This window comes from Rhinoderma darwinii, chromosome 7, assembly GCF_050947455.1.
Source record: "Rhinoderma darwinii isolate aRhiDar2 chromosome 7, aRhiDar2.hap1, whole genome shotgun sequence".
NCBI lineage: Eukaryota > Metazoa > Chordata > Amphibia > Anura > Rhinodermatidae > Rhinoderma > Rhinoderma darwinii.
Window position 1 is genome coordinate 117,456,096 of NC_134693.1, and position 18,075 is coordinate 117,474,170.

At 42.3% G+C, this 18,075-nt stretch overlaps 1 protein-coding gene across 10 annotated transcripts in view; it reads left to right on the forward strand.

Annotated features, from left to right (window-relative positions):
• The window catches only part of CACNA1D (calcium voltage-gated channel subunit alpha1 D), a 267,753-nt gene that overhangs the window by 198,417 nt on the left and 51,261 nt on the right, over positions 1-18,075 (forward strand). For 4 of the 10 annotated variants that reach the window (XM_075833890.1, XM_075833889.1, XM_075833897.1 and 1 more), the window contains exons 24-30: positions 290-397; positions 635-687; positions 1,941-2,087; positions 3,656-3,857; positions 8,271-8,429; positions 9,789-9,899; positions 13,816-13,899. In XM_075833890.1, coding sequence (XP_075690005.1) covers positions 290-397; positions 635-687; positions 1,941-2,087; positions 3,656-3,857; positions 8,271-8,429; positions 9,789-9,899; positions 13,816-13,899 — 864 coding nt within the window. Of the gene's footprint in view, positions 1-289; positions 398-634; positions 688-1,940; positions 2,088-3,655; positions 3,858-8,270; positions 8,430-9,788; positions 9,900-12,915; positions 13,000-13,815; positions 13,900-18,075 lie in introns of all 10 variants that reach the window. The other 6 variants (XM_075833895.1, XM_075833891.1, XM_075833893.1 and 3 more) reach the window with 3 other exon arrangements.

The following is an 18,075-nucleotide window of genomic DNA, read 5'->3' on the forward strand; positions in this document are numbered from 1 at the left end:
CTATGTATAAGTACATTTAGTAAGCTCCGCAGCTTCCCCTAGTGGTGCTGGATTAAAAGAACTGAGGCCTACACTGTCTTTTCTTCACCTGTACATTGAAGATGATTGCTGCATTTTTATCACATTTAATATTCTCTACCCAGTTTGGGGCCCGTACACTTTTCATAACTTATTTGGGCAGTAGTTATCAGCTAAAATTTGAGTCTTATTATTTCTATACACACATTTTCCTGGTAAACGTAGTATTATGTTTTAATACATATGTGTTTTCTTTGTTAAATTTCTTCAGCATGTTGTCCAATGTGTGTTTGTCGCCATCCGAACTATTGGTAACATCATGATCGTAACAACGTTGCTGCAGTTCATGTTTGCGTGTATTGGTGTCCAACTGTTTAAGGTAAGCGAGCGAATAAGAAAGTTCCGAATTACTTCAGAGGGTGCAGAGGTGGTGGTCACATCTGAACCCAAAAACCTGAGGGGGCCCAAAAGGTGTCTGCCCCAACTGGGAGGCCTATTACAGATTTGTTATTGGGGCCCAGTAGCTTCAGGTTACGCCTCAGTTTTACCCTGTCCCCAAAAATGTCCCCCTGTCCAAAGCTTTAGTATTTATTGGCCTTTTTTCTTCTAAAAACAGGGCAAGTTTTACCGATGTTCTGATGAAGCAAAACAGACCCCAGAAGAGTGCAAGTAAGTACGGCTGCTTTCTTCCTTTGCACTGGTTTTTATAAATCTCCCCAGTGTAAGTCTTCTACTTGGCTTTATGCTCCAGGTATCTCAGGGATATATAGGGGTATGTCATAGGCCAGGGGTCAGTAACCTTCGGCCTTCCAGCTGTTGCAAAGCTACAACTCCCAGCATGCTCTGACAGCCAAAGGCTTGTCAGGACATGTTGGGAATTGTAGTTTGACAGCAGCAAGCGTGCCGAATGTTGCTGACCCCTTCCATGCGAAAATCCAAGTATTTACTGAAGAATCGCTGGCAGAAATCGGAGGTTTATGCTAAAATTTATGCCGCGGATGCGCACACGGATTAGCCCTATTAGAGCTAATCCGAATAAAGGGTTTCTGTGCGCAAACCGCACAGAATCTGTGAAAAGAAGTAGGACGCAAATGAAATGTGCGCAGAAAATATCTGGTACGTCTGCACAGTTTGCCGATTTTCTCATTGACTTCAATGGCAGGTGGATTGTTTGCAGATTTTGGGTGAAATCAAGGACTTGTAAATGGGGCACCATTGAAATGATACATTTTTTTTTGTTTGTTACCTCATTTCCCCCTTCAAATTCTCTCAAGACATTCCAAAATGTAATGTCTGTGGAGTCTGGCTCACTGTCTCTGGGCTAAACATGGATCAGGCTAGTTTGATTTTACCTGTCCAACCATATTGTTTCCCTGGGGGATAAGTGGCAACTGCTGACTGCCCCTGCCCTGTTGAAATAGTTGATGTTGTTGGTGGTATAAAGGGCATGATAGCTATTAGCGGCCAACAGCTACCTAATGTCTCTGGACACCTTAATGGGGTTGGAAGCTAGACACGGGCCAGTTCAGGTTATTTGTTAGCGGCCAACAGCTACCTAATGTCTCTGGACACCTTAGTGGGCTTGGAGGCTAGACACGGGCCAGTTCAGGTTATTTGTTAGCGGCCAACAGCTACCTAATGTCTCTGGACACCTTAGTGGGCTTGGAAGCTAGACACGGGCCAGTTCAGGTTATTTGTGGTTGTATTCTGAACGCATAATCCCAATTTCTTTCATTCAGATTATTGGAGGTTATTTTGAGACTCTCTAGAATTTCTAACTGAACGGCACATCAAGTGCTTCAACTGTCTTGTCTGTAAAGTCGTGGAGTCATGATGTAACCCATTAACTCCCTGAATGTTAGAAAAATGAAAGTTTGCTTGCCTTGTAGAAATTTCACTCAAAACATTCTCTGCTCTCACAGGGGAAAGTACATTGTTTACAAGGACGGAGATGTCAACAGCCCCTCTATCCGAGAGAGACACTGGTTCAACAGTGACTTCAATTTTGATAATGTTCTCTCCGCCATGATGGCACTCTTCACAGTATCCACCTTTGAAGGATGGCCAGCGTATGTAAACTAACTCACTGTACATATATGAACTCGTGCCTTCTAGTCGGAAAATATGTAAACCAAATTCTGTCTCCACCCAAAACAAATATCCCTATCCCTCTCTTCACATTCAGATGACTGATGTTTGAGACGAAAAAGCATACACTTTACAGATATTTACTTACTGTATTATATAAAGTTGATTTTAAAATGATTAATGACAAAATAATTAGCGATGACAAATTCTCAGAGCCTTGATAGCCGTTATATACATTTTTGCACACTATATGCATATTCCTATGTTTGACATGGGTAATTCAAGCCCATTTATCATTATAATGTTTTTGGTTTTTGTATAAATTATTAGTGTAGTGAAAACATGAAACTTTGTATTATATATCGTATTGGGGGAAGTGGCATTTATTTTCTTCGCTTTCCAGCAGCCTGTATTTCTACTATCTCTGTGAATGTTTTGAATCCTCCTCCGTCACCAAAAAATCTAGAGTAAAACAATAAGTAGTAGACAGGAGAGGGGAGGGGGATGCAGCTGCATTTCTCTCTGTGTCTGTGAGGCTGCATGCTGTGAGAGGAGGAATAGATGTGGGGCGTCATCTGATTGGCTAAGAGTAAACACAGCACTGGCATCACACTGGGTAGAGCCCACCCACTCAGCAGGCTTAGAGAGAGAAAATATGCATTTTTCAAAAACATTCACAGAAATGGAAAAAGACCCAAAAGTTATACACAGTGACTGCCATGTTTACTACAATTCTACAAATGCCTAAAAACTCTTTGGGATTTATATTGTTTAATAAAAAATGTAATTGATCTCTTTAAAGGAAACCTGTCTTAAGGCTTTACCTCTATAAAGCGTTCCCACCGCCTTGCCTGACATGAAAACACTGTTCTAAAGTTATAGCTAGTAGTCCCTTGTAGTCCTGCATACCTTAAAAAAAAAATTTACTTACAAAAACTCCCACACGATCTGCTAATGACTACTCAACTGTCTGCTGGGCCTATCCGGACCATCCAAGTGTCCTGGTGAATCTTCGCTAAGCCAGCGCCTGGTCCGTTGATGGACTTGGATGATGCCTCTGACGTCACCCACAGGTCGCTTCCAGCAGAGAACCGGGGCAGGTGTGTTCCACCTTTTGTAAACATAGGAATAATTTTGGCAGTGGTCAAAATCTCGATTCCGGGGTCATCGGCTTTTTTATTCATGGGGATGTGCATTTGCAGAATGACAATAATTCTTCTGCCCACAAAAGGGAAAACACACTGTGCATGCCCATTCTTTCTGCTGGATCTGCCTGTGGATGACATCGGAGGCATCATCCACGTCAATCGACGGACCAGGGGCTCGCTTTGTGAAGATTCACCACTAAACATGGGAATACAGCAGACAAGTTTTTTTACGTTCATTTTATAAGATATTTTGGCGCTACAAGGAATTAATAACTGGAACTTTAGACAGGCCTTTTTCATGTCAGACAAGGGAATAGTTTATTGGGACAAAACTTTGTGACAGGTTCTCTTTAACTGAACTATCTGTAAAGTCATTAGGTGTTTGTTCCCGACTTCTTTAGGCTCTTGTACAAGGCCATCGATTCCAACGGAGAAAATGTTGGTCCCATCTACAACAACAGAGTGGAAATCTCCATCTTCTTCATCATCTATATCATCATCATTGCCTTTTTCATGATGAACATATTTGTAGGTTTCGTCATCGTCACTTTTCAAGAACAGGGAGAGAAGGAATACAAGAACTGTGAGCTGGACAAAAACCAGGTCAGATATTGGGAATATTTATGATCAATGTACATTTATAAGCAGCCGGTAAAAATCCAGAAAAGTTCAGATCTAATGCTTCTCACAATTAAGGGTCCATTCACATTGCGTTTGTAGTGTACATTCGGCAAATGTGTCCTTTGACCCCTATGGGCCTGATCTATGCCAAAAGGGTATCTTTTTGGTATCATTCAGGCTGCTATATGACTGTATACTTTTTCTTGTGCTATAGGAGAGCGCAGTCTGCTGTGATTTCCTATGCTGCTGGATGCTACAAAAAAGTATACCGCACGGTATGTGTTTTTTAAAAATGACGTCTATGAGGGACATGGCATACAGTTGCCTACGTTGGAGAAATACATAAGGAGCATTTCCCAATGTAAACCTCAAACATATACCCTTAACACAATGTGAATAGAGCCTGAGGCCTTGTTCACACAGTGCAGATTTACTGCTAATTTTGCACGTATTTTTTAAGCCAAAATCAGGAACGGATCCTAAACATAAGAAATATAAGAAAGGAAGGCCTTAAAATGTCACCTCTCCTGGATCTAATTCTGGTTTGGGCTTAAAAAAAATGCATTCAAAATCAACTGAAAATCTGCACTGTATGAACAAGGTCCTAAAGTTTGCTACAATTGCATTCAGTTTATGCTATCCATTCTGGATAGCCAACAAGTCTGGACTCCAGGCTGATACATTTTACCTACACCCAGTGACGTAACTACCGCCGTAGCAGCCGTAGCGGCTGCTACGGGGCCCGCGGCATGAGGGGGCCTGTGTCGCCCGCCGGCACGGGCCCCCACCATGGCCGGAGGCTCCGCTAGCAGCCGCTATGGCTGCTACAGCGGGACGCCACTGAACAGTACGGCAGAGCAGGGAGGTATCTCCCCGCTCTGCTATTAAACAAAAGACATGTATCGCCTATCCACAGGACATGTATCCCCTCTCCACAGGATCTCCACAGGACAGGGGATACATGTGTGATCGCTGGCATTGATAGGGAGAACGGGGGACCGAAAGTCCCCTGAAGTTCTCCATGACAAACCTCGGACTTCCGGGGTCTGTGTCGGCAGCTCCGTAGAAATGAATGGAGCGCCGGTCGCGCTTGTGCGCATGCTTGACCAGCGCTCCTTTCATTTTTAGTGAGCTGCGCAGACGCCGGAAGTCAGAGGTTAGTGATGGAGAACTTCAGGGGACTTTCAGTCCCCCGTTCTCCTTATCGCTGCAAGCGATCACACATGTATCCCCTATCCTGTGGATAGGGGATACATGTCTTTTATTAGGACATACTGTAGGTCGCATTTTTTGGGAGGGGGGACGCTGTATGGCGTTCCCTACAGGGGGGGACGCTGTATGGCGTTCCCTACAGTGGGGACTGTATGGCGTTCCCTACAGGGGGGACGCTGTATGGCGTTCCCTACAGGGGGGGGGCTGTATGGCGTTCCCTACAGGGGGGGGCTGTATGGCGTTCCCTACAAGGGGGGAGGCTGTATGGCGTTCCCTACAGGGGGGCTGTATGGCGTTCCCTACAGGGGGGGAAGCTGTATGGCGTTCCCTACAGGCGGGGGGACGCTGTATGGCGTTCCCTACAGGGGGGGGGGCTGTATGGCGTTCCCTACAGGGGGGGGGGCTGTATGGCGTTCCCTGTAGGGAACGCCATACAGACTCCCTGTAGGTAACGCTATACAGCCCCCCTGTAGATAACGCCATACAGCCCCCCTGTAGATGACGCCATACAGTCCCCCCTGTAGATAACGCCATACAGCCCCCTCTGTAGATAGCGCCATACAGTCCCCCCTGTAGATAACGCCATACAGACCCCCTGTAGGGAACGCCATACAGCCCCCCCCCGTAGGGAACGCCATACAGACTCCCTGTAGGTAACGCCATACAGCCCCCCTGTAGATAACGCCATACAGTCCCCCTGTAGATAACGCCATACAGCCCCCCCTGTAGGGAACGCCATACAGTCCCCACCTGTAGGGAACGCCATACAGTCCCCCCCTGTAGGAAACGCCATACAGACCCCCCATAGATAACGCCATACAGTCCCCCCCGTAGATAACACCATACAGCCCCCTCTGTAGATAACGCCATATAGCCCCCTCTGTAAAAAATCTACAAAGGGGGCTGTATGGCGTTATCTACAGAGGGGGCTGTATGGCGTTATCTACAAAGGGGGCTGTATGGCGCTATCTACAGAGGGGGCTGTATGGCGCTATCTACAGAGGGGGCTGTATGGCGCTATCTACACAGGGGGCTGTATGGCGCTATCTACACAGGGGGCTGTATGGCGCTATCTACAGAGGGGGCTGTATGGCGTTATCAAAAGGGGGGTTTGTAAAAAAAGGCACTATCTACAAGGGGGGGGTGTTGTGTGACACCCAGGAGAGGGGGGCCCCAGTCAAAAGTTTGCTATGGGGCCCAGTCTTTCCTAGTTACGCCCCTGCCTACACCCATACATTGTACCAACCTAACAGAACAGGAGAAAGAGCATTGTGTTGCTGATGTATTTCGCTCACAGAAGATTGTCTAGAATGGATACAATAATTACAAACATCGAGCTGTGAGACAGATTAGGTCTGCACAGGTTTTTAGCTTATAGATGTAAATAATATTGTACCAATTCACTGACAGCAAACAGGTCTTAAAAATGGTGACGATTACTGTGATTTGTACCAAGTTGTTAAATAAATTCTTAGATTTCATTACAAGGCTCAGCAGTCTACAGAGGATTTAGGCAATAATGAAAAATACATCTTTGAAGTATACCTCCTATCAAAATGTAAATATTACTAAACATTAATAATACTAAATATTAAAAAATGGAGGAGGAATCCTCCAGCTCACCGATTCAGATGTTCGATCCCGGACTGCGCACCGATCCTCGTTGCATCATAAGATTGAAAAAGACCTTATTGCTGCAGACACCCCTTTGTGTATATTGGATCTTAAAGCAATCAGAATAAAGTTAGAAGATTCTTTCCTTTTATGTTTCAATAGTTTTTATTGAAGTTTTAAAATGTTAACAGCATAAGCCAATCTAACCAATGCATAAGGAAAACAAATTTGAGTTATACTTCAATATCCATTGCGTACGAATAAGAAATCTTGATTTACCAATAAGGCAATTATACATTAAAGGTGTTATCCGGGAAGCAAAAATTGCATTGCATTAATATATTTATGTAAAAATAAGTCACTTACTAATGTATTTTTAATTTAAAATTCGGTACTAAATCATGTACTTCAAACCCGGTCAACCGTTCCCGGAAGTCCTGGAAGTTTTCTAATATTGATGACGGCCCCACGTGACTGAGGGCTTGCTGCCTGTGCTGTTCGTGTCGGGAGGAGTGCTGGAGTCCCGAACAAAACGCCAGCTGATGCTCTGCTCGGGGTCTCCAGCAATAGGCAATGTGACAGCCCCCTGCAGTCGTGCCATTGATAACACGCCGACACGAACAGCACAGGCACCAAGCCCTCAGTCACGTGGGGCCGTGTCGGCGCGTCATCAATATTAGAAAACTTCCAGGACTTCCAGGAACAGTTCACCGGGTTTGAACTGCATGATTTAGTACCGAATTTTAGTTTAAAATACATATGTAAGTAAAATGTAGAACAGTAAAACCAAATGGTAGGCACACGAGTTCACAAACGACAGAATTGGCATCACATCAGAAAAAGTTTTTGTATGAGCACAACCCGTGTATATTGCTATGCCAATATGAATCTTGAGTCCATGCGAGCCAAATATTCTCGAACAGAGAGAGGGTCTTATTTCCAAGTGCAATGACTTTTTCATAACTATGTGTAGTATTTAACTCTATCACTGCCGTAATGTCTGGGACTATTCTGGACTTCCAGTTGTGGGCTAAGAACAATTTAGAAATAGTCCGAATTTGACACGCTAGAACTCCGTTTTTACTTGGAATGTCTGACATTTGTGAGTTCTTAGGTACTCTCTGATGCTAAATTCTAGATAACAGTCAAAGATCTTTTCCCGCTACGTCTGTATGAGAGGGCATGACCAAAAGATATTCATAATTATTCCCCTATGGCCGCATCGTCTCCAACAGCTCGCTCGCGTTAGGATAGGCCTTATGCACCTTGTCTGGTGGGAAATACCATCTAAGAAGCAACTTGGAAAAAGGATTCTTTCCTTTTAAACAAGCGCTGGATCAAGTTCCTTTCTCTGTTCTAACAAAATATTCTCAGTATAATAAATCTGTGGATTTTGCTATTGGTAAATACATTACAACTGGACTTTCCGTATTCAGCTCGGGAGTTTTGCTTGTGCTCCGATCATGTGTATGAGTGTTATTTGATATTTATATATTTTATTAATAGAAATGCACAGTTTATTATATTTTTTTATGACTTGTGTAACACAATCTCACTGATAAACTGCAGCGACAGTGTGTGGAGTATGCACTGAAAGCCCGTCCTCTCAGAAGATACATCCCCAAGAACCCCTATCAGTACAAGTTTTGGTATGTCGTCAACTCCACTGGATTTGAGTACATCATGTTTGTTCTCATCATGCTGAATACACTGTGCTTGGCTATGCAGGTATGTAACCACGGAAGAAGACGCTGCGCCTCTCAGTCTAGTACTGATAGTTTCACAATGGTCAAGAGATCATTCACTACAAATACACTTATACAATCAGTTTTGCACACTCACACTACCTCCATTCTAAAACCTAGCCCCTATTTTACATTGAAGTGTATATGCTTTTTAGGCAATAGAGTAGGGAAACAGATATAACATTTGCTGCAGGATACAGGCAATTGTTATGGCGGTCTCAATTCTCTTCATACGGCCAGCAGAAATGCTGTGGCAATGTCAGTCAACACATTGTAACAGTCTATCTTCTGGATCCACTCGGAGAAAGCAGATTGCTGTAAATGGTGCCGATATTCTGTTGATGTAGAGGAGGGTAAACAAAATGTTGCAGTATCGGGACCCGGCGCCGGGCTCATCAAACAAATGAATCCTTTTATTTAGCAAACCTGACTTTTTTTGTAACAAAGTCAATGCGTTTCAGGTCCAGACAGGTCCCTTCATCCAGCCAGAACCTGATGAAGGGACTTGTCCGTTCCTGAAACGCATGGTCTTTTTTACATTAAAATCAAGTTTGCTACATAAAATAATAAAACATTTTGTTGAGCCCGTTTGCCGGGTCCCGATACTGCAACATTTTATTTACCCTCTTCTACATTATCGTCCCCGGAGCAAAAGTTTGTCTCCTGTGGGGGAGCGTTGGGTGGCAGCCGGCCAAGTTCTCTCCTCGATAAACTATGCTGACGCGTTTTGCCTATCATATCACAACTCTTAACTGGTGAGTGGAAACCTATTATGAAACATTTAATATCGCAATATCTAAAGGCAATATTACCTTAGTGGAGCGCTGCCTCCTTGTTTTTTGTCTTTCCTTATTTTCTGTTGAGGGCACATGCAAGGAAACAGCAGATATTTGATTTATTTTTCCGTCATGTCCTATTACCTGAGTCACTGAGTATAAGGCAGGGATGGAATTGATGCTACCACAGTACATTGTCTTCAAGTAGGAGCTTCACTTTATTTATATTGATCCTTACACGTATGTCTGCTAAGCTCGTCTGAAATAGTATTGTACAGTAAAGCTGACCATAAACGTAAAGACTTTTTGCGATCATTGGCGATTAATCATTCATTATGTACTTAAAACAATTAGTACTGACCTGTGGAAATCTGTTCATGCTTTAACTGATCATCTAGCAAAGTACACATGGAACAATGCAAACATTTGATATTTCACATGATATGAGCATATCTTCATATCTGGGGACATATAGTGTGTATGAACTAGTTTTGCTTGTACAACTGTTTGTGCTTTAGTGGATTTTCTAAAGACAATTCATTCACCAACACAACTGTATTTTCCAGCATTACGGACAATCTAAAATCTTCAATGATGTCATGGATGTGATGAACATGGTCTTCACTGCCGTCTTCACTGTAGAAATGGTTTTGAAACTTATAGCTTTCAAACCCAAGGTAAGTGATGAGTAGAGAACTGAATTATGACTAATAACACAACAGTTGTATATGGTGAATGGTGAACGGCTGGTCTGGTCCATGTCAACATCAGCCAGGAGTTAGCTAGTCAGTGGTATATGAATTCAGTCTCATGTCTCCAAATACATGTTTGATATATTTGGTGCATGAAGGCAATTGAAGATCATTCCATCCACGCTCAGCCGCTTTATTCTTCAAGTAGTAGTCTTCAGTCTAGGCCTATTTTCAATGAAGGGCCAATTAAAGCAGATCTGTCAGTATAATAGGCTGCCCTAGATAAGAACGGTATATTATAAGTCCAGGTGCAAAGGGTTACTATGACAATCCGGACCAAAAACTATTGCGTCGTTTGTCTAATAACCCTTTTCAAAGAATAAGCATGAGTCTGGTGTATTCATGAGGAACAAACCCCCCCGCCTCCCCCTGCTCTACACACTGATGAGTGGCGGCAGCTGCTGTATACAGGCATACACAGTGGTTGCTGTCTTTCAAATTCAAGAACACACGATGAGACAGGGAAAGCCTGGGCATAACTACTCGGGTATCAGGCAAGTCGATGCTATGAGGCCCAGCAGCCAATGGGGCCCACCTGCACTCAGAGTTGAGGTGCAAATAGTGTTCACTGTGCATAATGGAAGTCAAGGAAAGAAGTAAAAAATCAATGGGGCATTGAATATTATATCCTGAACTCTCTTTGTAGTGTTGGGGTCACGTTGGAGTGAGGTCCCATTCCACATTTTGCTCAGGGCCCCATGGTTACTTGTTACGACCCTGCGGGGAAGTGTTTTCCCCATGACTACCCCAGACTCATAAGCTAATAGGACTTTACAGTATAATTGATTGCAGCCCTAGGCAGTAGAGACAGATACACTACTTGTAAGGAAAAATCCAGCATTAAATGATGTACATTTTATTGTTCCTGTCTTCGGCCAAAGCTATGCAAGTGATTTTAGGGAGAACTTGAATATTACAATTTTAAAAAAGAATAACCAAGCTTAAAGGGGTATTCCCAGAGTCTACAATTATCACCTATCCACAGGATTAGTGATAATTGTCTGATGGCTGGGGGCCCTACAGCTGGGACGCCCACCGATCTCGAGAATGGGGATCCCAAACCCTTTATTCCTACTTACTGCTCGAACGCAGTGTGGAGGACATTTAATAGGGGTGGTGGACGAGCATGAGTACAGCCGCTCCATTCAAAGTCTATGGGAATGACGAAAACAGCCGAGTACAGTGCTCGTCTGTTTCCGACAGTTCCATAGACATTGAATAAATGGGTGGGTGAATGCTTGACCGTACTTCATTCAAGCTCCTCCTCCCTGTGGGGTGTGTATTGAGGAGGATCTGGGGGTTCAGGACCTCTGTTATCGCGATTGGTCAGGGTCCCAGCAGTGCTGCATTAATATATTGGTTTTTCCAGCCGCAGATGCATTAGGGTGCCGGGGGCATTTACTTTAGTAATAAACTTCCATCTCCTCATACAGAAGGACAACGGGCATCCACTTTCAGGCAACGTTGTCATTTGTATGACATTTCCCCTGTTTGGGCAATTGATCGTTTATATACATCAGGACGCCCCAAATCATTAGGAATTACAACGGTCTAATACGCTAAACACATATCTGGGAACACTTAGGAATCCACTTTGAGACGAGTTTAAGATAAATGTCAAGATCTCCGGGATTTTGCAGTAAATTCACAAAAGTAAAAACGTTCAATAGGACAACTATAATGAAAGCACACGTTTAATAAGATCTACCCGGGGTACAATTAACACGTTGTTTTTGGTTCACCAGCCTTAGCATTACATTTGTTAGGAAATCCTATTTTATTGAAGTAGGCATAAAGAATAATGACTCACAATTTGACCCTGTCTTCATATCATCTGTCAGATTTGTGTGCCCAAAAAAAAACGTTGGCTCGTAAGTGACAAGCGATTGCTGTGCAAACCTCTGCCCAGAAATGCATGACAAACTGAATTTGCTGTGACTTGTCCATATTACATATCTCCCTATCAATGCGAAATGTCAATGCTGCCTGCAGAATCCATGTTGTTGTGTCCATGTTATCAATATTGCTGGGAAGTGGCTGAGTATTGTCTAAAAAGTTTCAAAAAATATTAATCCTACGGTATCTATGTAGCCAATCTGTATTGGACTAGCTCTTTACACATCACCTTTACTGTAGGGACACTTAGAACCACGTAAAACGGGTTGTCCAATGCGAACCGGCCTACTCTACTACCGAAATCACAAAGGTTATTTTATTGACATGGGCCGACTGTTACCGGTAGATAAGTGACTATCCAGTGTAAGTCAGTACCTATAGCTAAAGCTTCTTCAGTGCTTCTATCTTCCTTAGTGCAGAGCTATGATCTGTGACTACCTGTAGGCATTGTTGCTTAGCTGTAGTCTGGAACACACCCCCTGCCTCATCATTGGTTCAGACTGCTACTCTCTCCCTCCCACTGCAGCTTTGCCTTATCAGATTGGCTGCTGTGTGTATGTGTATGTATATATATATATATATATATATATATGTATATATATATATATATATATGTATATATATATATATATATGTGTATATATATATATACATATATATATACACACACAAGTCTATCATGGATTTACCAGGACGTCAGTGCATAGAGAGCTGATGTCCATTATAGTAAGGGCAGAACGATTATTGAAGCACCGAATACTAAACCGCTGTTGAGAATACCATGAACATGAGGTAATTGCCGCACATATATTACTGAGGAAGAGGAGCGTTAGTAAGGGGGAGCCTGTAGAGTCGCTGGTGGATCCTCCCTAAATTGTAAGGCTTTTTTTGGTGGGTTGGTAGTGAACTCAGTCCATTTCCTAGACAATATGGAAACCATCTTTACCTCTGTCCCTGTGTGCTTTATCCCGCAATGTAGTTTGCCATACATCCTGAACTGTTAATGTTAACCACCTCCATTTGCCCCTCTGGCCGCTTTGCGCAGGGTTATTTTAGTGATGCCTGGAACACCTTTGATTCACTCATCGTTATCGGCAGCATAGTAGACGTGGTCCTCAGTGAAGCTGATGTAAGTACACCCCTCTGCCATCACCCTGTGTCCCCTACTTCAATGTCTTCTGTTTCGTGCCACCGCATGGACAAGTCACAGGCATTTCTAACACTTTTTCCTGCTTAAGCTGACGCGTTTCTACTTTACCTGCTATTTTTTACTTCCTAAAATAAGACTTTCCTTTTCAGCTACAAGGTTCACTTTTCAGCACAATATGGTGGTTTTTAATATGACAATGATTTGTAACAAGTTAATACACAAGCAATAGGGTCCCCAGATTGACAAATGTGACATTTTTTAGGATCTGCCTCTTTGGGGGTCCCATACCCATATGGGGTCCCATGCCGCTTTAGAAAAGCAAATATCTCAGCATAAATAAAGGTAATGTACATCTGACGTGAAAAATTGGACCTCTGTGGAACCATAGTGGTCTGGATTAATACAGTGTCAATTGATTCATTAAACTATGACATCATGATGATGTAACGTAATGGTTACCTTAATGGTTTAAAGGGGTTGTACTGGATTTGAAAAATATGGCACTTAATTCCAAAAAAGTTCCACACTTTCCCAAAGGTTGCGTTTGATATTGCAACTCAGCACAATTCTCTTCAATAGATCTGAGCTGCAATACCAGACACAACCCATGGACAGGAGGGGCGTTGGTTTTTTTTGTGTGTTTTTTTGGGGGAAGAAAACAGCCACATTCTTCCAATCCTGTACAACGGCTTTATTAAGTGCATTGTTGATTTCAGAGAAAGCTTTCAGACAGTTGTAACTCTTCTCTCTACTTTTTTCTTTTTTATCTCATTCTGTCCTTGCCTTTACTAACAGCACTATTTCACTGATGCTTGGAACACGTTTGATGCCTTAATTGTTGTCGGTAGCGTCGTAGATATTGCTATAACTGAAGTTAATGTAAGTAACTTGTGTAGCTTTATGTTGTGCCTCCGTCTTGTGGCCCAAAGTCCAATGGGATGTCTCTATCAGACAACTGTATCAGCCAGGCCTTATTGTTTATTGCCGCTGCCCTGAGGCCCCATTCACAACCCTTTTTTATGTATACTTTAAGGTATATTCCAGAAAAAGCTCCCGACATATATGTTAAACATAGGCTGTGACGTGCCATCCGTCATGCATAGACTATTATGGCATCCGTTACACGGATATGTAATGAACTCTCATGACCTTTTCATGACGTATCAGGTAAACGGATGCCATAATAGCCTATGGGTTACAGATGCCCCTGTTAGGTATCTGTCACCCATACGCTAACATGCCATCTGTCTAACGGATACATCATGAAAAGCTGGGTAAAAGCTTGTGGCGTCTGCAGCTGCTATACAGTGGCATATGTCACCCATAGGCGTCTATGATTGCTATTCTATAACTAAAAAAAAAAGTTACTTTACCAGCCCGATGGAGGCCAAAAGGACACTTCACTGGCCTCCGTCGGACTAATCGAGCCCTATTGACATGTCTATTGTGTATGTCAGGAGCTTTCTCCGACGTACACGCTAGACTTTGGGTAAAAAACATGTGATTGGGGCCTACGAAAAAATAAGATCTTTTGTTTATATATATATATATATATATACGGTATGTATATGTATGTCATCGATATGTCGATATGGGCTACGAAAATAAACAAATGGACCTGGAGGACGCTGCTGTTGGTAAGATGATAATTCCCATGGACTATTGATTTAGTCAGTGGCTAGTAAATGTAAGTAGCAGTAACCCTGCCGGCTAGTCACTGCTTAGATGGCGGGTGGAAGACATGAGTATTAGCTGTCAGCCCACCTTGCCTCTGGAGATAAATCCTTCCTGGTTTCACCTTATGGTCTATAAAATGTGGGGAACAGTAAGATATTTGTGAAAGAAGCATTCACTGTCAGATTCATTATTACTTTTTGCATGCTCTCCCACCACTTCAGTTTCTGGGCTGTCATGTAGACTGTTGCATCAGGTCATGTTGTCTTTGTTCTTGTTTTTCCCCCTACATGTTTCTCATATATAAAACAGCCTTGATCATTAGCGGCAAGAAGGTCGCTGGATGATCACTAAAATATCTCTTGTTCTGTATTGGCCTCTGGATGTTATATTACTCTAAGAAAATATATACGAAAGTGATCAGTAACAAACTATGAATTTATCCTTCTTTCCCTTGACATCTGCAGTCAGGGGAGGGTTTGTGACAACCCCATACACATTAGATAGTCAACCGGTGCGACCCACTTTCCTCCATTGTGTCTTGGCACCCTAAAGCTCTATTCACACTGCCGTTTGTCTCTACATTATTCTGTTCCCTCGTTTTTATAGAAAAATATACAGGAACATTTCTATTCATAGCCCTATTTTTCTGATAAGAAATTGCATCAGTTGGCTTCAGTTCAGCCTAGTTTCTGTGAGTTTTCGTTGTCTTTGGTAACGCCATTCTACCCAGAAGAAAAAAAGCTAAAAGAACTATCGTTCCCCTTAGAGTTTATTCACACAAGGCAGATTTGTTTTGACTTGAATAGAGTTGCAGAAATACATGCACATGCTGCAGAAACAACCCCATTTACATGTATGGACCTGATTTTTTGGTCAATGGGGTCTGTTAACCTGTTAGTGACCACCCATTGGTGTTTTCATGACAGCCACTAGCTGGCTTTATTCCGATGCAATAACCTTTTTACGGCGCTGCATCAGAATAAATAAACATCGCCGGTAGCTGAGGGCTGGGAGCAGACCTGCTCGAGCGAGCGGGATCGATATCAGTATCGATCCCGCTCGTTTAACCCCTCAATAGCGAGCGCTGCATCTGAGTGGTTTAAGAGGCAGGGAGGGGGCTCCCTCTCTCACCCCACCGGCACCCTGCAATACGATCACAGTGTGTCGGTGGTTTGTATGGCAATCGGGGGCCTCACATAGGCCCCCAGGTCTGCCTCTAGTTGATCATGTTAGGCCAGAGGAATGGCCTAGCACATGCCTGTCAGTTTTACACTGACAGGCAGTAATACACTGCAATATAGAAGTATCGCATAGTCAAGTCCACTAGTGGGACTAGAAAAAAAGTTGAATAAAGTTTATAATAAATAAATAAAAATCCCAAGTAAAAAAATTAAAAACCCACTTTTTCCCCTTAGAAAATGATTTATTATGTAAAAAATAAATAAAAATTGGACATATTTGGTATCATCGCGTCCGTAACGACCCCACCTATAAAGCTATTACATCACTTAACCCACGCGGTGAACGCTGTAAAAAAAAAAAAAACAATGCCAGAAATGCTGTTTTCTGTTCATCCTGCCTAAAAAAAAAACTTATGATACAAAGTGATCAAAAAGTCGCATGTACTCCAAAATGGTACCAATAAATACTACAAGTCATCCTGCAAAAAAAAAAGCTCTCATACAGCTGAATCGGCAAAAAAAAAAAAAAAAAGTTATTGCTCCTAAAATATGGCGACACAAAAACAAATAATTTTGTAAAAAAAATTGTTTTTCTGTGTAATAGTAAAACATAAGAAAACTATATAAACGATATAAATTTGCTATCACCGCAATCTTAACGACCCGCTGAATAAAGTTGTGATTTTACCACACGGTAAACAGCGTAAATTTAGGATGCAAAAAAAGTGTGGCGAAGTGGCTGGGTGTTTTCTGTTCTCCCCTAAAAAAAAGTTAATAAAAGTTAATCAATAAATTATATGTACCCCAAAATGGTGCTATACAAAAGTACAACTTGTCCCGCAAAAAAAATAAGACCTTATACAGCTATGTCGATGCAAAAATAAAAAAGTCATAGCTCTTTGAATGCGACAATGGAAAAACATAAAAAATAGCTTGGTCATTAAGGCTTAAAATAGGCTGGTCATTAAGGGGTTAATATCTATTATGCTTCTGTTTTGATCTATTAATAATGAATCCAAGTTGTTGGAATCTCATTTGCATCAGCAGGTGGCGCTGTCCTTCTTTTTGAGGCTTTATTCCGTTAAATGAGCCCTATGGGAAGTACAATCGACTTTTAAAGTGAATCTTGAAGCTTAAAAAATAAATAAATCAGTTATTGCCTGGAGGTGGCGCTATCTCTCCAACCCTAAAATGTTACTTACCTGGGGTCAGGTGCTTATGGTGTGGTAAACACCTTCTTCACTCATATCCGTCAGACAGGGTGGGATCTCAGAGAAGTAACATTTTGGATTAAGCATTTTAGACCCATCTTCAGTTTTGCCACGTTTGAATCCGGATTCGTTGCAGATTTTCCGCAGAGAAAAACGCAGAAAAAGGCACATGTGTTATGTGCTGATTACTTTTTGGGATTTTGCTGCTGATTTCACCCCTTCATCAAAGAAAAGGATGAAATCCACAGTGAACAGAATGAGCATGTCCGGATCTTTAAATCTGCAGCATGCTCTAATTTCGGTGCGGATAATGTTCAGCAGCATGTACGTGATATTTTTAAAATCTCATCCACTTGCCTGCAACAGTCTTCCGCTGCAAAATTTCTGCCGGCAAATCTGGACGCAAAATTCCCAACAAATCCGCTACGTGTTCAGGGGGCCTAAGGCTTCGTTCACATCTGCGTCAGACTTCTGTCCATGGGTTCCGTTGCAGCTTTCCAGAACAGATGAACAGAAACCAAACCAAGCAGATGTGAACGAAGCCTTACAGTGTAAAAGACTGAATAGATATACCCAGTTCTAAACTTCCTCTCAATAAAGTTCTAGCAGAAGATTTGGTGTTATTTTATATTGGGTTCTCTACCCTTAGGCCGGGTTCCCACAGTGCAGATTTGCTGCAGATTTTACATGTATTTTATTTTTTGGTTTGGGCTAAAAAAAAACGCATGCAAAATCTGCACTGTGGGAGCCCAACTTTACAAGTGAGTTTTCTGTATTTTTCTAGGACTGTCCGATAATCCAGAGTATTTAATAACATGGCGTCTTTACAGGCTCATTCTTTTTTCGTCTCTTTTTTTCTTTCCGTTGCTCAATTCTGAATATTTTAAAGCTGTATTTTCCGCTCCTGTACATGAGATGATGTCATGAGCGCCATGGGATAAGACGTGTTTACAAGGCACTTGTAATTTTGGGTTCAAAATGAACCA